General features: G+C 34.2%; 2 protein-coding genes across 4 annotated transcripts; one reads left to right on the top strand and one right to left on the bottom strand.

Moving 5' to 3' along the window:
* The first annotated feature begins 4,624 nt into the window (after positions 1 to 4,624).
* On the top strand, positions 4,625 to 11,896 carry LOC7475753 (tubulin-folding cofactor E). 2 transcript variants are annotated; one of them, XM_002325906.4, is made up of 16 exons: positions 4,625 to 5,073; positions 5,409 to 5,579; positions 5,855 to 5,901; positions 7,076 to 7,222; positions 7,307 to 7,381; positions 8,054 to 8,163; positions 8,272 to 8,414; positions 8,500 to 8,561; positions 9,553 to 9,660; positions 9,749 to 9,783; positions 9,956 to 10,018; positions 10,167 to 10,258; positions 10,344 to 10,420; positions 10,502 to 10,579; positions 11,260 to 11,414; positions 11,573 to 11,896. In XM_002325906.4, the coding sequence occupies exons 1-15, from the start codon at positions 4,767 to 4,769 to the stop codon at positions 11,356 to 11,358; spliced, it is 1,614 nt and encodes a 537-aa protein (XP_002325942.2). In that variant the 5' UTR covers positions 4,625 to 4,766; the 3' UTR covers positions 11,359 to 11,414; positions 11,573 to 11,896. The 2 variants fall into 2 exon arrangements, with proteins under 2 accessions (XP_002325942.2, XP_024446730.2); XM_024590962.2 differs by having other exon boundaries at positions 11,260 to 11,423.
* Positions 11,897 to 14,067: 2,171 nt separating this feature from the next.
* Positions 14,068 to 20,724, bottom strand: LOC7455252 (uncharacterized). Of its 2 annotated transcripts, XM_024591307.2 has the most exons (8): positions 20,564 to 20,724; positions 20,196 to 20,448; positions 19,511 to 19,860; positions 18,679 to 18,864; positions 18,490 to 18,594; positions 18,341 to 18,412; positions 18,140 to 18,256; positions 14,068 to 15,538 (listed from the first exon to the last, which is right to left on the bottom strand). In XM_024591307.2, exons 2-8 carry the CDS (start codon positions 20,413 to 20,415, stop codon positions 14,285 to 14,287), a joined length of 2,304 nt encoding a protein of 767 aa, XP_024447075.2. In that variant the 5' UTR covers positions 20,416 to 20,448; positions 20,564 to 20,724; the 3' UTR covers positions 14,068 to 14,284. The 2 variants fall into 2 exon arrangements, with proteins under 2 accessions (XP_024447075.2, XP_024447074.2); XM_024591306.2 differs by having other exon boundaries at positions 20,196 to 20,653.
* Positions 20,725 to 21,752: the final 1,028 nt, after the last annotated feature.

Below are 21,752 nucleotides of genomic sequence, written 5' to 3'. Positions count from 1 at the left end.
CAGGAGATTTTGCTCCTTTAATATGGCTGTCTGTGAACATATCCCTTAACGAATTGATAAGAGGCCCTAAAACATCATCTAAAGGTTAGTGTCATTGCATCAGGGAGGTCTTAGACCCTTCCTTTAAAGAGTTGTAGGGTTATTGCCCTAGGGAGATCTCATATCCATCCCTTAGAAATTATGAGGCTATTGTTATATGAATGCCAACTCAATCCCTTATAGAATTGTGGTGTTATTTCTCTATGGAGATCTCATAACCATCCTTTAAAGAGTTATGAAGCTATTATCTTAGAAAGACTAAGTCAATCCCTTTACGAGTTATGGGGCTATTATCCTAGGAAATATCATATCAATCTCTTAAAGATTATATGGTTATTATCCTAAGGAAACCAAGTCAATCAATTAGAGAGTTGATGAGAGGCCTTTAGGCATCACTTGGAGAAATTATTCTAAGAAATCTAGATTGGCTCTAAGGTCTTGTTCATTCTCTTATGAGGTATATTAAACTACCTTATAGTTTGGACACTCAATTTTAGCTAGGATCATAACCTCGGTTCCATAAACAAGGAGAAATAGAGTTTCACTAGTAAATGTCTTCTAAGTTGTTTTGTAAACCCACAAGATTTTATTTAGCAGTTCTGCCTATTTTGACTTAGCTTCTTTTTTTTTTCTTGAGTCCATTAAGCAAAACTTTGTTAGTCGGTTCAGCTTGACCATTGGTTTGAAGATGTTATGCTAAAGAGAGCCTATGATCAATGCAAAGCCTTTGACAATGCTCTCTCATTTTATGGTTGCTGATTTGTGTTTTATTATCAGTTATTAATACTTTGGGAAGCCTAAATTGACAAATGATATTTTTTCAAAAGAATAAGATTACTTTATTATTGGAAATCTTTGTTAACACTCCTGCTTCTACCTATTGTGTGAAATAAATGTCAACTATTAGGACAAATTGTCTTTTATTTGTGGCCTTAGGGAATTGACCTAGGATGTCCACCCCACATTGAGCAAAAGGCCATGACAAGGCTATAATGGTAATTTTTACATAAGGCTAACCCGAGACTGAGGTAAATCTCAGACATTTTTGTTCAAAGGTGGCCCTATAGTAAACATGTAATGCTAGATAAGGGTTCTTCAATCGTTTTTAATATTGATGGGAGCAACCATAAGCTCTTCACCCACATTTGATTTTTCCAAAACTTCAACATAGACATCCACTTACAGATCTACATGATTGAAGCTTGTTAACCTAGATAGGAGATATGCCCAGTGGTTATCTTCCCTTGAAATACGAGTAATTGAAATGTTCTTGCTTGCAACTTGCTTGGAGAAATAAGGTTGAACCTTTTGAAGATATTATTGCATGGTTGGTTCTTTGACCTTATATATTACTTGGTATTGACTGACCACCAACTAGGAGTTGTTATGGACTTGGAGAAGATATGCATTTAAAGCCTCTGTAAGGCTTACTCCTGCCAGAAAAGCTTCATACTTTAATATGTAATTTATGGTTGGGAACTCAAAATGAATCATATATTTAAATACTTTTTCTTCAGGACTTAGAAATATTATCTCAGCTCCACTTTTATTAATATTGAAAGATCTGTAAAAAAACACAGTTCCTAGGTGGGGATTATTAGGGATTGTTTTGTTAGAGCTTCTAGTTTAGCGGGGAAAGTAATTATTGCAAGTGGGGACTCAGAAGCGCTCATTGGCTCTTCAAATGAGCAATCATCAATGAAATTTGGATATCTTCAAAAGCCTTTTGACAATATAGAGTCTACTCAAAGTTGGAAATGTTTCTCAATGTCAATGAAATTTGATTGACATTTAGATATCTTGAATAATGGTAAAGTATGCTTCTTCAAGCGAGATATAAATTGATTGAGGGTTGTTAGTCTCCCTATAAACTGTTGAACCTTTTTTACTGATCGAGAAGGAGCCATATCTAGAATGGCTTAAATCTTTTCTAGGTTAGGCTCGATTCCCTTGCTATTTACTAGGAAACCCAAAAACTTTCCTCATTTAATGGTAAAGATAAATTTAGAATGATTAAATTTCATCTGATGATGGCTAAACATAGATAAGACCTCTTCTAGGTCCAAGATATGTTGCTCAAAGGTCATGCTTTTCGCCAACATGCCTTCCATAATCTTCCCAAGTTGTTTCTTAAATACTTTATTTATCATTCGCTGGTAAGTGGCTCATGCATTATTAAGCCCGAAGAGCATAACTTTATAACAAAATATTCTCTATTTAGCTATGAAAGTTATTTTTTCTCATCATCTAGGTGTATGGGGATTTGATGATATCCAGAATTGAAATCCAAGGAGTTTAGGTGCTCAAAACCTACAGTGGAGTCAACTAATTGATCAATCTTAGAAAGAATATAGCTATAGTTTCTTGACTATTACCATATTTTCTAGTTAGGCAGGGTATATCATTTTCCTATTAAAGGATAATATATACAATGTTGGAAGGGTTATATAAAAAATATGTGCAATTCAAGAGAAAAAAAAAAGAAAAAAAGGTTAAAATGGTGGCCAGGGTTTTTTTATTTAATGGTAGAGTTGTAATATTGAATATAAGAGCTCTTTAGTCATTAATTGGAATATAATGAAAATCTTGTAAATAATTTAACTTTTTTTGTTGAATTTTTTTTGCGCATCATACAAGGATGTAGCTAAGACATTAGGTTCGGGAGGGAAAAAACATTCCAGCCACCTCCTACTTCCGCCCCTAGCGCTAGAGCGAGGATGTAAAGTGTTATGAACTTATAAAGTTTAGGATGTAAAATGTAATTTTTAAAACAATAGATGCAAAGTAAAAAAGTGACCTAACTATAGGATGATCAAGGTAGTTTTCCCTCAATTTTATTATGGTAATGAGATTTATTCGAAAAAAACAATACTTCTAGCATATTATTCACATTACCCTCTTTTAAAAGTATTTTATGTTCATAATTTTAAAAATTAGTAATTAGTTTTTAATACAAAAATGTTAAATTCTTATTTCTAGTCCTTTTATTATAAGAAAATCTAAAAAGCATGAGAAAATACGATTCATCATGCCATTGTTCACTCTCTTACATTTCGTTATAGTTTTCCATAATAATTTTTTTTTCATTTTGGTCATCAGATTTTTTTTTGTTAATTGCATCCTTTTGTGACCAAATTAAAAGCTAATTTGTTTCTATTTTGTTAAGGAAGGGGAACAATAAAAATTAAAAGATAAAAGACAAATATAAAAAACATAGAGGAACTAAATAGTCGTTTCGAAATTGACTAAAAAAGTTGATTATGGTCCTATTAGTTTGCAACATGCCAATTTTACATCCCTTTAATATATTTTTTAAAAATTTTAGTTTTAGTCCAAAACTTTATTTCTCTTTTTTTTTGTCCGGGTTTGAGATGGGAGAGAAAAAGTCATTGAATTCTGGTGTTAGAGAAATAAAACAACGGTTGATAACGATCCTGACCATTAAAATAATCAATTTTGGTGTTTATGAGTTCTATTAAAGTATTCTTTCACCTTTAAATTGTCTAAAAATATATATATATGATAACATGAAGTTTTTGGGTTTCATGTTAGTTTTTGTTTTTTGACCATTTTCCGGGTTGTTAGAAGGTATAAATAAATTTATCTAGGTCTTTATAGTGTTTTTTTTTTTGAGGTTAAAGAAAAAGATTAAAATAGATTTTTCGGGCATGAAACACCCTTTGCCTAACTTTTTAGCGACTAAAGGTTACTGAAACCTGGGTAGAGTAGGTGATGTATTGCTTGCTATTTTTTTTTTCTAAATCAAGCCCTATGAAAAAATAAAAAAAATTAGCAATCTTGTGCCCAAGTTGCTTGCGTCCATGCACTACAGCTTTTTTTTAGGCCCAAGCACACTACGCCCATCATGCCCGCGTTTCTAGGTTTTTTTTTTTCTTTTTTTTTTAATCTTTTTTCATTGTTTTGATTTTTTTTCAATTAGATGGACTTTTCTTGGTATTTTTTTTAGTTTTATCTTTTAATATTTTATTGATTTTTAATTAGATAAAGTAACTTGTTTCATTTTATATTTATAACTTTATCACGAACTCAAACAAATAGTATGATATTTAGTTGGTTATCTAAAAATGTATATTTTTGTTATTTTATAATTAAATAAAAAAATAAATCTAATTGAGTTCATGATTTAAATTACAGATTTAGTTGATTAATTTTGATTTATTAAAAATCAAATTTTATAATTTATTTTAATTGCATGTATACTTTTTAATTTATTTAATTAAATATATACATTAATTTTTTTATTTATAATTATGATTGTTTATATAAAAAAAAGGTTTGAAAAAACTACAACATAAAAAAAAATATATACTATATTCTTGGCTTTCTGCTATACTTTTTTTAATTATTATTATTAATATGAATGTTTTGGTTAACTTACGCGTATCTTGACTAATCTTACCGGTCCTAAAATTAACAACCATATAAATCTCCAATAGCCCTAAAATTTATAAAACTTAAAAAAACAAACCTAAAACCTACCTATACACTTTAAAATTAATTGAACAAATATTTTCTTTTAATTTTTAATTTCACCAACACAGCTACACAAGTTTCAGTTTTTTTGTTTTCTGAAAAATAGAAAACGAAAACAGAAAAAGAAACTGGCAAAGATATCAAATGACTCCTTAATAAGCTCGCTGCAATATTAGATTCTGCCGTGCGAACTGCGAAGCAAACAGTAGTTAGTCACTCACACCGAAAGAATAATGCAAAGCTCCTCTGATTCGAGCACCTTCAAACTTGACCAGCGAGTCCATTCAACCAATGATCCACGCCGAATCGGTACCGTCAAGTACATAGGACCCGTGGAAGGCCATCCTGGCACATGGGTCGGTGTCGATTGGGACAATGGAGAAGCCAAACACGACGGGTCATTGAATGGAGTCCGTTACTTCGAAGCAAGGTCTCAACTTTCTGGGTCATTCGTTCGAGCCCAGAATTTGACTGCGGGCATTTCGTTTATAGAAGCTCTCTATATCAGATACAGAGACCAACCAACTCAAGAAGATGAGGGTATGTCTGCTTCTTCTTGGGTTTTTCTTTATGTAATTATTACTTTTAGTTTCGTTTTTAAGTTTTGGGCATTGTAGTATTGCTTAGCTAAGAATGAGAACGGGTAGTGAAGTTTGAATTCTTTTCACTTACAAGAAGAGGGTATGTGTTCTCTTTATGTAATATCCCAGTTTTGTGTCGTTTTCAGTTTTGAAAGTTGTCGTTTTGCTTGACAAATAATGTCAATGGATTCTAAAGTTTGAATCTTTTTGTACTTGGATAAAGAGGGTAAATGTTTTGTGTGTTTGATAAAGAAAAGAATGCTAATGGGTACTAAAGTTTGGATTTGTGTGCAGATGAAATGTATGTGCTTTCAGCTAGTAACAAAAGGGTATCTGTACAACTTGTTGGTAAAGAGAAGATTCAAGATAAGCTAAGTAGATTAGAAGAATTGACTGGTGCTTCCCTTTCTTATTTGGGTGTTAGCAATCCGGGATCCCCTAATGAAATCAGAAATATAGTGCCAAGTAAGTTGGTTTCTCAGATTCCCAGTTGCTGCCTTTATGATTTTTTATTTATCCATTACTAGCTTAGGTGCCATTGTTTAGTGAATGCTAAAAGTCATGGCCTCATCCAAGTCCAGAGAGCAACCACTTTATGTAAAAATGTTGAATGTAAGAACTGCTTTCAAATTCCCAATGCATCATATTTGGGTGGGGTTGTCAATTCATAATTCAGTAGAATGATTAATAATGCAATTGTTTATGTTACATCTTATACTTTTTTAATGGTTCTCTTCCAGATCTAAAGCAACTGGACTTGACTGGAAATTTACTTTCAGAATGGAAGGTAATATTTTGCATCCTATCAGATGCTACTTTCTTTTTCCACAGAAGAGATTTTAAATCCAGAAACTTGCATTTCCTGTACTGCTTTCTGCTTTTTGAATTTTAGATTGTGCTAATCCAATTTGCTGCTAATGTCTTTTGAGCTAATTATAGATTGTGCTAATAAGTAATTTTAGATGCCATCTGTACATGCGTAATACTTTGGTTTCTATCAAAGAGTACTTGTTCAGGTCACAATTATTGATTAAAAAAATAGAATTAAAATCATCTTATTATCATACTTATTTTCTCACATGACAGTATATTTGCTTGTAACTGAATATCCTCACTTCTGTGATATCTATTAGTTGTTTCTTTTATGGTTAAGATATTAATTTTATTCTCTGAATTGCTTAGGTTATTTGAGTTTGCATGTAGTATGCTATATAGTGTAATGTGTTCTGCTATGCATTGCAAACAATCAGAAACTAAAAATCAATAATGATAAACCATTTCTACTGTATTTTTTCATTTAATAAGTTGAAGGAAGGTCGTTAAACACTTTGGAAGCAAAAACCAAGCAACTAAGGAAAAAGGAAATTACAGTGGACAAGAGAACATAATCATACAAAATGAAATGGAAACTGGAAACAAAACAACTGAAACTGTAAACAGAAAGCAAAACAAACCACTACCAAACTAGCGGACCACATCAAGATACTAGACTCGGAGACAAAACTAAGCAAACTAAGGGGATAAACCTGCAGAAGAGTGAAGAGACAGCTTTGCAATGCAGGAGAGAAAAGGCAACAAAAGGAAGAACAACACTTTTGACTTCAAGGGTGCTACAATCAAGGATGGGGGAAGACTGGAAGAGAAACCATTTCTACTGTATGTGATGGAAAAATAAACCATTTGATGAAACTTGACTCTTCATTATTGAGTCTTTAATAGCTAAATGTTCCACTACATTTGGAAGTGCTCAAAAACATAATTCTTTTATTATATTGAATTAGTTTGATAATTTCATTTCTGAATTGAATGATGATTTTGATTTATATTTTTTCCAACTCTAAGATTGACCTAGTGTTAGGAATTTCTATGTGTTTGCTGGATCCTTTTTCTGCATGACTGTTCAATAATTGTGAAGCTTTTGCTGAATAACCATCATCTCTTGTTTGGATTAATCCTTGCAGGATGTTGGCATCATATGTGAACAATTACCTTCTCTTGCAGCACTCAATTTGTCTAACAACTCAATGTCCCATGAGATTGTTGGTCTACCACTACTAAAAAGCATCCACATTTTAGTTTTAAACAATACTGGCATAAATTGGACACAGGTGAATCAGTTTTTTTGTTCAATTTTTTCCCTATATATGAATTTAAGAAAAACTCTCAAGCTAAGTGTAATTTTGTTGTTGCAGATTGAAGTGCTTAAAGATTTATTGCCAGTAATTGAGGAGCTACATCTGATGGGAAATGGCATAAATGCAATAAAGGTAGTATTTGTTGAATATCCTACTTTGTTTCTTAAGCGGATGGATAATATGTTTCAACTTTGGGTTTGTTGAATATCCTACTTTGTTTCTTAAGCGGATGGATAATATGTTTCAACTCTGGGCTCATATAAGACTGCTATTTTATTAACCAATATAAGAATTCAATCAAGCTTGTCTTTGACAGGAGTTTGCTCACTCATACTCTACCTTTTAATTTGTCTGATCATCCATGTTCAGAAACTGCCCCTATTAATTCCCATTAGAATGAAATAAGGACATAATTCATACATGCAATGATAAACTGACCAATCAAGCCCAAAAACTTCCTGAAGGAAATCCTATAAGTCCCACCCCATATCACTATCGGTCACTCCCACCAAGTCTGGATTTCTACCGCTGTTCTCGGATGTAGAATCCTGTTAGCCTCATTCTCTGTTGCAAGAGTGAAGAAAAAGAGAGCAACAATCTTTGGAGAGACTTAACATGGTATCCCTCTAATTCTTCGTACTAATGACTAAAAGTTACATCTGGAGAATTGTTTAGATTAGCAACTTAACAAGACTTACATATACCTTCAAAATTATAACAAGCTGTGAAGCTCTTTTATACACTAGAAACCTCTAATCGTTGATTTTGCAACATCATGCTTATATTTGATTTTCCATTTTCTAGACAGCATCTTCATCCATTGTTCATGGATTTGATTCTTTGCGGCTACTGAATTTGGAAGAGAATTGTATAGCTGAATGGAATGAAATTGTAAAGCTTTCTCAATTAAGAAGGTGAGAAAGGTTATGTTAGTCCATCTGCAATTTTAGCATATGATTTTCAATTTGGGCTTGCCGAAGGACTCGATTATGGTCACAAGTTACAACATGGTTTATGTGCAGTTTGGAGGAACTTCATTTAAACAAGAACAATTTGAACCATATCTTTTATCCTGATCATGATACAATAGACAAATTGGTTGGTGGTGATGAATCTCATGATCAAAGCTGTATTCCTTTTCAAAATTTACGTTGCCTTCTTCTGGGTAATTAGTTAAAACTTTTTGATGCTATGATGCTTCCTTTATCTATTGTGCAAAATTTTCTGATCTTACTCATTTTTTGCTTCAGGAGGTAACAACATTGATGATCTGGCTTCTGTAGACTCATTGAACTCATTTCCTAAATTGATTGTAAGACTATGATGCGAAACTTTATTATTTTCTGTATACAAGATTAGGACGCATGTAACATAGTACTGCTATTGATGAGCTACATGTGTATTGGTAATGTTCATGTAGAGCTGGAGTGTTAGAACATGAAACCTAGTTCAACAAAAAAGTAGGTTCCAAAAAAGTACCCATCCCTATTTCATATAAATGTCTTAAACTTGAAGGCAATATTAAACATCCACGGAGGCACACCTTTATCACCTACAGTTTGATGATATTATCTTATTTGGGTAAGTGATGGTTTTACAGCGCAGAACTTTAGTCCAACAATGCTAATTTATAGAATACTTTGCAAAATTTTATTTAGTTCTGGATGATGTGAATCTTTATTATCTGCTCCATATCAGATTAGGAAGCATATAACACATTACTGCTATGTTTTATGAATTCAGTCTAGTAGCTCCTAAAACAGATGATTCATAGAAATATCACTTGTTATTCGATATGTTTTCTTTTGGTGTGTGCATTGTTATGATATTTCCAAGTTGTGGAGAAAAATTTGGAAATTCTCCCTCCCTTTTATCCATTTTTGGTTTGGCAAAGTGGATAGTTCTATCTGAGAGAACAAGTTGATAGAATGCAGGACCAATGTATAGGCGAGCATGTTTCTCCCTCCTCCTCATGTTTCGTGGTCGTGCCCTTTTTTTCTACTCCCATCTTGCAATTACTTCTTGATTAACCAAAATGATGATGATGATGATGATTTCATTTTTCTGTTTTTTTTTGTAAAAAAAACCTACTGGTGCTTTCTACTCTTGGATTTTTAAAAGCAAAGGACAGTTTCTTGTTGTGATGGTTTTTCCTTGGCAAAGTAGGCACGAACTTTTTCAGGAATGGAAAAATGGGCAACATAGAAAAAGTACATTCCAAAATTTGTGAATTTTAAGACTCGTCCGCTGTATTCTATGGTGATAATTAGCCTTCGCTCTCATATTTCTTGTTTACATTACAGGACATCAGGCTTTCTGAAAACCCAATTGCTGATCCTGGAAGAGGAGGTATCCCAAGATTTGTTTTGGTTGCACGATTAGCAAAAGTTGAAATCTTGAATGGAAGTGAGGTAAACTTCAGAGTACTATGTAACCAATTTTTTTTTCTTGGTGAGGTTGTTGTGGGTCTGACATAGTATCATCCACCATGCCTCTCAGGTAAGCACTCGTGAAAGAAAGGAGTCTGAGATCCGGTATATTCTCTTGTGCACCAATGTGTTATTTTCCTTTAATAAGAATTGTGTGGTGCTTTTACATAGCAAATTGTCTTACCATTCTGGCGTTTTCTTGCATGTTGATGATTTCAATTCTTAGTTTTTCATCTTTTACTAAGGTTTTCTTATTTGTTCTGAATATTTATTGCAGGTATGTCCGCTTAGTTATGTCAAAGTTGCATGGAAATCCAGATGAAATCAAACAGCATCCCAGGTAGTCTTAGTTCTGTAAGCTTTCATCCAAATAGATGTTGTCAGTTCATCTAAAATGCAAATGCCACTAAACTTCTCAATGGATATGATGGTTATCATTTCAGTAACACCTTACTTCCTGCTGATAATCAGCCTCAACTTGATTACAGGTTTGTTGAGCTGAAGAATTTTCATGGCATTGAAGATGAAAGGTCATCGGTTGGAACAACAGGCCCTCAGAAGATGGCTTCTGGACTCCTGTGTATGTATCCTTACGTTTTCTCATCCAATAGTTTTATGGAATGCACTTACTGTATACATGTTTAAATAATATAATAAAAGTGCAGCTGTCACCCTTAAATCTGTGGCTCCATCTATTGGTGAGAAACCTCCACTAACAAAGAAACTGCCAGCTGCTACTACGGTGATGTTCTCATCCTTTTATATAAAGTAACATGTTTGAGTAGATATTTTAAGACTAATTGAAGTATGTAAATCATTTTAGATTGGGAAGCTAAAGATTCTTTGTGAAACGTTTTTCAAGCTTGGGTCCATTAGGCCAAAATTGTTTCTTCAAGAAGAGGTTTGTCTCTACACTCCTTGTTCTTGATCACAATCTCTGTTCATGATGATAAACACCCTTGGAATATTGGTCATTGAGTACAGTAGCTTAGATTCTCATTGTATTTGGTCATTCTTTACCACAAGTTCTCAACCTTTAAGAGGCTTATAGATTGTATTTTTCAATCTTACCCTGTTTCCATATTTCTTCTAGAGAAGATTGACAAGGATTTATTGCATTTATAAAGAAGAAAGATGCACCTTTTGTGTGAGCTTCTTTCATTTTCCTTGGGTTGCACTCCCTCTGTCCCTTTAAACATTTTTCTTATCAGGGAAAAAACGAAGGAACCAAGAGGGAAAGGAGAACATAGAAAATCTGCTTTTGCTCGGTTACTTGTTACTTTTTGTCCCCCACCATATTTTTGAGATACCATGCTTTCAAATTTTGAGTGAGGAAGGAAGCCAATTATTCTCTTTCCAAAAAGCTGTAATAAGAAAATAGAAGTGGGAGCATAATGTCTCAAACAATGTCTTGAGTCTAGACTATACTTTCAGTATGGAGAACCAATGGAAATGTTTTTTTCAAAAAAGTGAAGGCAATAAATATTCTTCTTTGTAGTTCTTTTTTGTCCTTTGAACTTTCCACTAGCTTTGAGAAACAAAAACGTCAAGTACTAATTGACAAAAAAAAAAAAAAAGCAGGGTTCCCCTCTGCCGATATTGCTTGATGATGAGATGGCAACTTTGATGGATGTTGGAATTGGCAACGAATCAACTGTTCTTGTAGACGAAGAGAGTTAGTACAATTTGAAAAGGAGTTCATAACAGTCTACTGGTTTAATGTTTCAAAGGTCAAGGTATACAAGGTACTACTAAACTTTGTTCTACAAAATGCTTCAATTTTGCTTAGTCTTCGAATCCTGACCTGCTATACATATATTGGTTTTTGCCTAGAGAAGTTTCTTTTGTCTCTTGCTTTTGATTATGCACTTTACAATTGAATTTTCCCTCACAGGTATTTACATTTCAAATCTGCTGGGATTGTTTGTATTGAGACCTCAAGAAAGCTGCAAAGCTTGACTTCACACATTGTTCAAATTTCCTTTGCTGAAAAACCAATGATGGAGACGGCTAGGGATACTTGAGCCGTCTTAGGTGGTGAATTCTTTGCTCTGTCATCACCTGTGAAGGTAGGCTTGAGAACGAACCCTGTAAAACGTTGTGGTGTCTTTCTTCTCATAATGTTCTTATTTCTTCTATTTGCACAATTTTGAGATTGTGTTTGAATCTATTTTCCCAGCACTAGCAAATGATCATTTCTGCTCTAGAATGTTCGAAAGTCTGGTCATAGCAAAACACAAAATAAGCCAAGTGAAGATTCAAGAAAGATCAGATTGTTGGGATTGGCAGGCTACGAAAGAAATCTATCTACATGATAGATAGAGTACTTGAACTAAAAGAATAAGAAATAAATATAAATTAGTACCTGAAACTAATTATCCTTTTAATTAGTAATTTTTTTCCATATTTTTTTTTCTTTCAAATATCTCATTTTATCCTTTTAATTTGCTTACTATTTTTACTACTAAGAAGTTATAAACGAATTTAAAGACATTTAGGTCCTTATTATCTTTTTTTCACATTTTCAAACTTCTTTTTCCTTTCATTGATGTTCTATAGTCTAATTAGAAGAGATTACACTTTAAAAATAGATGAAAATAAAAAAATAAAAAAAAATTAAAACTACTTTCACTTTAGCATTTTGGTCAAAAAGTTGTTTATTCTTTTTTCAGTCTGAGTTGAGTTAGAGAGAGGAGAGAAATTTGTCTGGAAACATTGAAGAGAAAAGGTGATCCATTTAGCTATTTTTTTATAATAAAACTTGTTGTTTTTAGTATTAAAAGGTTTTATTTAACTAAAGGAATTTGATGGTTGTGTGTTTTGTCAATAAACATGTCTTATAAAGGAGATTGTTCTGTCTTAATTTTTTGATTTGATTGATCTTTATTTTTTAGATGATTTTGGGTTTTTAGGTAGTTTAGGGTTTAGGGTGGTTTATATAGTGTATTTTTTTTTAGTAAAAATTGATTAAAAGATGAATTTTCAACCTTAAAAACCATCATTGTGGTGTTTGAAGGCAGCAAAAAGTGTGTTGCTTTTTTTTTTAAAAAAAAAAAAATATATATGAGCGGGCTGCAAGAACAAAGGAATAAACAAAGTCTAGGGGGCTTGTTCCAAGCCTGCAAGACTAGGCTTTTGCAAAAAGTCAGGTAACCTGGGATTGTGCGCTTGGGATTTTTTTTTATTCTGAGAGGTGATTTTTTTTAATTTTATTTTTTAATGGTGTTTTTATTTATTAATTTATTTTAATTTTTAATATTTGATTGATTTTTAATTAGTTTTTATGATTTGTTTCGATTTATATTTTTATGTAGTTATTGTGATCTTGTAAATAAATGTCATGATATTTGATTGGTACACAATTATTATTATTTTCAATTTTATCTTTCAATATTAGGTTTTAGTAGATTTTTTTGTTTTTTTTTTTTAATTTTATCCTTTCATATTTGGTTGATTTTGTTCGGTTTTCATGATTTGTTTCGATTTGTTTTTTATAGGATTACTATGGTCTCAAATAAATATTGTAACATTTGATTGGTGCTTAATTTTATAAATGTTTATTTTTTTAATCATATAATTAAGAAAATGATAATTTAAAAAAATATTAAACTAAGTGAAGTTCATTATCCGGATCATAGATTTGGTAGGTTAAGTTACAAAGGCAATATTTTTTTTAAAAAAAAATATCTTAAAAAAAAAATCAAACTATATTTTTACCAATTTATTTTTAAACTCAATAAATCAATTAGATGATGTTAAGATAACTTCTCCATGTATTTTTGTAAGGAGTTCTTATATTTCACAAGCAGACCATGCCAAAAAAAAATGGACAATCTTTTATGGTAAGAAAAATATTGGCATGACCCGCAGCAAATCACATGCTTGCAATAACCTAGTTTTTATTACTAGAAGTAAGTTTAAACCGGATTTGAAGACAATTTGATCTTGAGAAAAAACACTATGAGAAGCTAATATTGGACAAATAATTTGAAGTAAAATTTTAGCTAAATCTCTCGACTAGAGGCTCGGTATGGGAACTACGTGAACCATACATAGAGGCTTGCCACCTCCAATCTGTAATTCTTACGTGTTTATTCAGGAAATACATCCTCCCAACTCTTCGAAACGCAGAGAAGAAACCGAACCATCCTGCCTTGAACACCCAGTCAGAGCCTGCAGGTATAAGAGAGCTTATGAACATTCACTTCCTGCCCCCAAAATGAGGAATTTCTGCACATTGCTAACATATATTTAAAGCTCTTCTTTGTTGATTGGTTTCTCCTAGCAGCAGCAATGTCTCCCGCTGTGCTTATGATTGGTTTCAAAACGCATGCATTGATAATAAATCAATGCATGCGTTTTGAAACAAGGGAAAGAGCACCAAACAGGTAACCGAGAAATTTGAACTTGAGCTGCATTAAATAGGAGCATCATCTTGTTACAAACTAAGATGAGCGAAGGCTTAGAAGTTCATTCTACTATCAGAAACAGAAATTGACCTAAATGTCCAAAGCTAAATCTATCGGACAATCTAGAACATCAATCGCAAATGCCCAGCACGTCACCAACACAAATCCACCTACAAGGAAGCTACAAAATATCACTTTCAGCGTGGCGCAGCATACATCTGGGTTGAGTCATATTGAGGATAGCCAGGCTGTGGAGACACAGTTTTCCCATAACCAACTGGAGCAGTTGCCGGAGCAGCTCCATAACCAGCAGATTGTGGGACTGACTGATCATAGCTTGGTTGAGTTGGTGCTGGTTGAGCATAACCCTGCTGGCTGGCTGGTGCACCATATGCAGGGGCACTACCATAAGCAGGATCTTGAGACCCTTGATAGCCATAACCTGCATTGTTTGCAGCTTGCTGCTCAGGATAACCTTGTTGTGCAGATGGATATGACCCATAGCCCCCAGCAGGACCTTGCGCATAGCCAGCTGCTGCTTGTCCACCAGGCTGTCCAGGTGTAGGAACAGGCTGGCCACCTTGCTGAGGATAGCCTGGGCCAGATGCAGTTTGTGCCTGATTATACCCATCGGAACCTGATCCGGACCCATAAGAAGGATAGGGTTGCTGCATGGGCCCACTCGATGCATATGGATACTGCTGTTGCAGTGGTGGTGGTGCATTTGGACCATACAGTTGACTTGATTGCATAGGACCTTGATAAGACATATCTCCTGGTTGACCAGGCCTAGGAGGACCATATGACTGGGGAGGTGGTCCCTGTGATGGCATTCCAAATGATGGCTGCTTGCCATATTGCTGCTGAGCACCATAGCCTGGTTGGTTGCCAGCCTGCGAATAAGCTGGCTGTGAACTTCCATACCCATAAGGATACTTCGGTTCATCATATCCATGCCCGTAGCTCTGGTGAGAAGGGGCTGCCTGGGAATAGGGAGCTTGGTGCCCATAATCTGGACCATGGGACTGTCCATAGCTGTAATTTACCTGGGATGGAGGTCCACCCATAACAGGGGCAGGGGAATGACGAGAAGCAGGCCCAGGAATGGGAGTAGGCATTGGGCCAGAAACTGGATGATCAGATGCATGACCTCCTTGACTATAGTAATCATAGCCACTGGTATGTGTGTGAGGGCCCTGCACATTAGCAGGTCTTTGCTCCCAACCAGAACTGTAGTTACTTCTTGGGGCCATATGTTGAGGATAATCACCATAAGCTGGAGGATACTGCGAACCATGGGATGGATATGGACCCCGATGCTGATAATCATATGGCATTTTCTGGTTTGAATGAGGACCACGAGGACCCCAGTGAGCTGGGCCTGTGGGTCCACGGGGTCGATAGGACTGCTGCTGGTTAAAGCTGCTAGAGAGAGTTGATGGCCTCACAGTCTATCAAAGCAAATGACAAATAAGAAATTAGTGAACAGAACCAACTTCAATTACACGAGAAAAAGACTACAGAGAAGGCTTTTGAGTCTTTACGGAGAAAACCACATCAACTTTTGAAAGCAAAACACCACAAAGACCAAGTCACAATTCATGAGAATATTAAAAGGCATGCAAGTTTGACAGAATAAAAAATAAACTACGTAAAATATAAGGGAATTAAAAATAAAAGCAGGGAGAATCATGCTTCAATTCCTTTTTTTCTTGAAGTCAATTCAATTCAAATTGAATAACAACCCAGTAGCCAGTAACATAAACAAAGCAAAGCATCATCATAAAAAGGAAACATGGTAATATAGATGTGAACAAGTGCACAAAACATGCTGAATTTATAGAATCCAAGGGCCATTGAGGTTTAATGAAGTCCAAGCTGGAGAAGAAGGCCCAATGAGAACCATGAAACATTATTCGATGTCACATGAACCAATTTTGTGCGAGTTTCTGAATATGTATGGGTGCAAGGATATTCCAATTAACATTTCTTTTCTACCACTGAAGGACATTTCTATCTAACAAAATCAAATAAAGAAATTTTTTAATAGATAAACTGAGCAGTCAATGGACCACCTCCTTCCATGCATTGCAGCTTCTTACATTCCCTTGAATTAAATCATTTCAGATACCCTTTTACCGTAGATTGACATGAATTCCAGACATATTATATGATTAAATGAGAATTTACATATTCAAATATATTCTACTGAAGAAAAGACTAAGAATGACAAAATGGCATGGTTTGTTTGGAAGTTACTGTGGACAGATTTATATGCTGGCAGTTTACAGTTGAAAATGAAAATGAAACCCACAACTTGCAAAAACAAAATCCGATTACAAAATGAGAAGCTTGTGTAGTCAGCAAAACTGGTGCAAAAATTGCATGGTTAAGATAACATCATATCAAGTTCTATTCTACACACTCATGATGATCAAGACATGCACTCAGACATCATATAAACTAGGAATAACAATTCAATGTATATTATCAGAACTCATGCAGATCCTAAAATCCTAGAGATACCACAAAACGATCAAATCATGTCAGGTAAATCAGTAGAGTAGATTGTTGAAAATACAAGGCATATTCCCAGTGATCTTTACTAGCTGAAAATGCTTTTGTAGCCACTCCAATGCAGCTTATGGAAAATCATAGAGCATATAAAATATTCCTCAAATGTTTCAGCACAGAAGCAGATGTGGATTGATAAGTGTCGTTGCAATAAAAACTTCACATACAAGGACTTCACCAGGCATTATACTTTCTTCCAACATGTGTCTCATGCACAGAACATGGGGTACTGATGAGTGGTAAGGTTATGTAATTATTATTGTGTAACTTCGAAATCTCAAAGCAATCTTACCAACTATTACCATCCTGCAATTGCGAAATTTAATGCCTGATATCTCTCTTCAGTGGATGACAGTGAATAGTGGCTGTCTATTGCTACACCAAAAAAGCAATGCTGACCCCATGGGAAAGGCAAAAGCCAAATCTGCATTTTAAAGTCAACCAGTTCGAAATCGGCACCTTGAACACAAATAAATCATGGCAACCGACATCTTGGATGGAATATACATCTTCCTAAGAGCATTCAAGTGACCTTGGAATGGATCATTCATCAATACCACAAACTCTATTCTGTCATGTAATTAAAGCTCTAGCTCTCATAGAAAACTATAGAACAGTTCTTCTTGACATGGATGAATAGTGACTCGAACATACAAACAAAAGAAATCATGAATGCAATTGCATCTGGCTTTGGAAAAGCAAAACATACAATCCTCAGCTCCAATAATTTAGTTCAAACTAATTCATGCATAGTCGAATAAAAGATGAACTTGAATCAGCCCAGAACTCGATTTCCTAAACAAAAGCTGAATAAACATCTCCCTATATAAAGGAACAGTCTGGTATAAAATTTATATTCTATAAAAAAAAAATCTTGGACAGGATGTTGTCAAATGATTATTCACGACTACAATGTCTTCCATATATTCGCACAGGCAGCAAATCTAGGTAGACATTGAACCTTCAAATAACAAATCAGGGACTAGGCAGCCCAGGTACAGTAAAATAATCCACACAAACAAAGTAACTATTAATACATCAAATTGGCAAGTTACTAAGAGAGAAAACGTATTAGGCAATTAGACAGCAACAGATCAGAGTGCAAACATTTAGACCCATTGTTGACGCAGTGCCTACACAGAATATTTCAAGATAGAACAAATCCTAAATTAGTATTAGGTTATACTACTGAAATAGATTCACAAAATCAGCTCATGAGATCCCAGCCATGAATTGATGCCTCAAGGAACCAAAGAAAGCAGTATTTGGTGCATGCAATGATACAGATCCAAAGCTCAACCATCAAAAAGGTTCCGATACAAAATTAGATGTAGGCCAATCAAATGCTCTTAATTTAATGGAATCAACACAACAATTCAGAAAAAGATGCCAACATAGCAGTCCTCTTGAAGCAACCAAAATTACAGAGAATTTGCAGTATATTCTACATAGGAGAAAAAGGTAATGTGAAAACAAACCTGATTCATGACATCCATTATCATTTCTCTGGCCATCTCAACTTGCCTCTTATCTCCAGTTACACGTACTGTTCTTTCTTTAGATCCATCCCCTTCTGGAAGGTGTTGAGGTATCAACTGAAGAAAACAAGGTTGTAAGGACCAGTCATACTGATATTTTATGGGGATGATGTAAAGGTCAAGGCCAGTAACATCAACTACCTGAATGCGAGCCCCAGATTTGGCTTGAAGACCTTTGATGGTTTCCCCACCCCGTCCTATAATTAGACCAACCTGGAAACAAGCTTACATCAGCATAGTTGAAAAACACAACTAACAAGATATGCATCCAACAAAAATCATAAATTAACCTTCTCATTGGGAACTGGAATCTCCAGCTGATCTCCCACTCCAGCAGTTTGTGCACCACTAGCAAGGCCCATAGCTACAAGAGATGGGGAACCCCCAGCATCAGCCTGCAACATGATATCCAAAGTAAGAGAATAAAAAAACAGCATGTAATCGTCGAAAACAATGCCAAGTTAATTCCATTTCAGTACCTCTGCAATGACTGCATTGATGAGCTTCTCAGCATTTCTTATACTGCTTAAAGTCCCTATTAATTCCACTGGCCTTGTTGTGGATTGTGAATCAGCTTCAGAATCCCTTGTGATTTGAATTTTTGCTCCAGAATTATATTGCAGGTAACGTATAGTATCTCCACCCTTACCAATTAGAACCCCAACCTGTCCCAGCATTTACATATGTATCTTAAACCTTTGTTTCAGAATAATCTTTGAGAGAGAACTCAACAATATATAAAGGGAAACAAAAACAAAGCAACTGTATCACCTACATATCACGCTCATAAACTGTTTAATAAAATGGGACAGTATATTATCCAATTGCCCCAACTTAAGCAGCATGAACAAATGATGTGCTAGAATTATCATGCCACTCTCTTAAGTTGGAGATAGCGCTAATGAGCAATTAAACTATGCCCAAACCCACTCATTTAGGAAAGTTTACTATATGTCAACCTAAATAAGCCTTAGGCTTATTCTGTTAATGGAGGAATTTTGTTGGATTTAATGTGATACGTTGAAGTTTGGCCACTCTGGGTGACTGTATGGTTTTCCAAATGAAGCACCATGCTATTTTATCACAATTTATTGTAGCAGAAATAACTTTTTTGCACTTTCTACAATGGTCCTTCCCTACCTTCTACAGATAGGTCAACATCTCCTGTTCTTTAGAAACAATGACTTCATTATCATAAAAAAAAATTCATTCCATTCACTCACATATCATTACCAATTCCCCAGCATTTTACCTGAACAAGCTTGACCAGATATCATTACACTATTACAAGAAAAGGCTTGGTTAGCACACCTTGTCATTCGGAACCTCAATTTTGCGCGATGTTGTTTGATCCTCAGATAGATGTTCCTCAGCATCCTCTAAAGACAGTTTCTCAGCATCCTCTAAAGACGGTTGCTCAGCATCCTCTAAAGACGGTTTCTCAGCATCCTCATCCTTGGAACCATCAACAGTAGCTTGGTCGGTATTATCAGTCTCCGGAATAACTGCATTTGTTTCTTCTTTATCAGTTGTTTCCAGTACCTCCTCAGATGGAGGCTCAACATTATCATCCTTCTCTTGCTCATTCTCAACACTCTGCTCTTCAGTTTCTTCCCTTGCACGTTCATCTGACTTGTCTCCTTTGAAACCATTTTCGCTGGCTATTACCAATAAAAACAAACCCATTAGAACCCACCCCCACTCTTTTTTTATAGCATTTTCAACAAAATAAAAAAAATCAAGATTTAAACAAAACCCATTATTGAAAAGAAAAAAAATCGCACCAACCAAAATTACATTTTTTTTCTTGATAGAATATTTCTTTTTCTTAAGAAATTACTTTATTGACACAAAAAAAAAAAACAAGAATAATATAATTCATTTCCAAATAAAATCATAAAAATAAAATAAATAAGAAATGACTGAATAATTTCGAAGAATAAATGCATATTCATAAACAGAAAAACCGAACCCTAAAAACAAAAACTTCAATTACCTAACCCATCGGTTTTGCTTTCATCAATCCTTAGCCGTTTAGTCTCAGGCGAACCACCATCCTCCACGTCATCAGCTTTCTCAGTCACTTCAGGCTCCTGTTCGTCGACCGGACTTGGCTCAGCTTGTTCAAGAACTTCCGGCTCTAAATCTCCCAGCTTTCTCTTGTGATCCGACGCCACTGGAATCACAGCAGGTGCCACAACCTCCTCTGCCGCCATTACTTCAGTAGGTTGCAAGAAGATTTGAAACAACTGTCGGTAAGAATTAAGATCAGAAAATGAAGATTTGAAGAAAAAAGAATTACTTAGATCAGAGAAGTTAGTAGTTGTAAAATAATCAGAGTGATGGGATATGGTCACTGTTTACGGGATAGAGTGTGGTGAGGTTGCGCGTAGAGGATAGCTATCATCAAGAGAGTGAAGAGAGGGTTTAAGCCTAAGACTTTTTATATAAGAAGACAGTGGTGGATGGGTAAATATTTGTGTGAAGGAAGAGAGAGATCCATTGGTTTTCGAGGGTTTGGATGTTTATGGGCTCATGTTCTTGCATTGGATCTTGGGCTTTTGTTTTTGAAGTTTGTGACATTGTTTGATTGGTTTTAGTGTTTGTAAAAATGTTTTTTTAATTAAAAATATATTAAAATATTTTTATTTTTTTACATCATAACTTAAAAATGTATTAATTTAATTTTTATTCAAGTAAAAAAACAATTTAAAAAATCTTTGAAAAACAAAAATAAACACAATATCAAATATGCACAAATTAGAAAAGGTTGTGCTTTGTCCAATTTTTTTCATTTTTATTTATTTATTTATTGGGGGGATTATTTTTTCATTTTTATTTATTTATTTATTGTTGAATGGATTGCTTATAAGGTTTGGGTTGAAATATCTGGTTCTAGAGTTTAGTGTTGGCTTTTTAATTAAAACGAAGGATTGTGATGTTATTTAATTAAAAAGAGAATTTTTTTTCTTCTTTTATTGTTAATTTTTTTTTACAGATCCATTTTTTAGATGATAATTTGGTTGTGGTTTTTCTCATTTTTGCCCCTTTCTTTCACTGGTGTTGTCATTTATGTTGACGTTTCTTCTTCCTTCTTCTTCTTTTGTTTTTCATTCAATAATCCCTAATATAATATTGTTTTTACTAGATTTGATATTTTTCTTGTGTTTATCTAGTATTTCTTTTTAGATCAAGACTTGATATTATTTTATTTATTTATTTTGTTTTTTTCTCGTGTCTGCTTGCATGTACAAGTCTTTGTACTTGTAGAAGTTTTTATATAGATTGCTAATATTTCTATTTTCATATCATTTAGCCAAAATATACATACCAAGTGGAAGATAAGGTTATCAAAATCCAACATGTAAACGGGTAAATTCATAAGGTAATATAGTATAATAAACAAGTAAATTGAATATTTACAGTATGATGATGAAAATAGATTATGGTAATTTGAAATAAAATGCTTGTGGGTTAAGCTAAAAATAAAACTATGAAAAATAATAGAAAAATAAAAATTATAGAAATGCGAATAAAAACTAAACGAAAGTAA

The sequence above is a fragment of the Populus trichocarpa genome, chromosome 19 (genome assembly GCF_000002775.5).
Source record: "Populus trichocarpa isolate Nisqually-1 chromosome 19, P.trichocarpa_v4.1, whole genome shotgun sequence".
Classification (NCBI taxonomy): domain Eukaryota; kingdom Viridiplantae; phylum Streptophyta; class Magnoliopsida; order Malpighiales; family Salicaceae; genus Populus; species Populus trichocarpa.
This window is presented reverse-complemented; position numbering and strand designations above follow the sequence as displayed.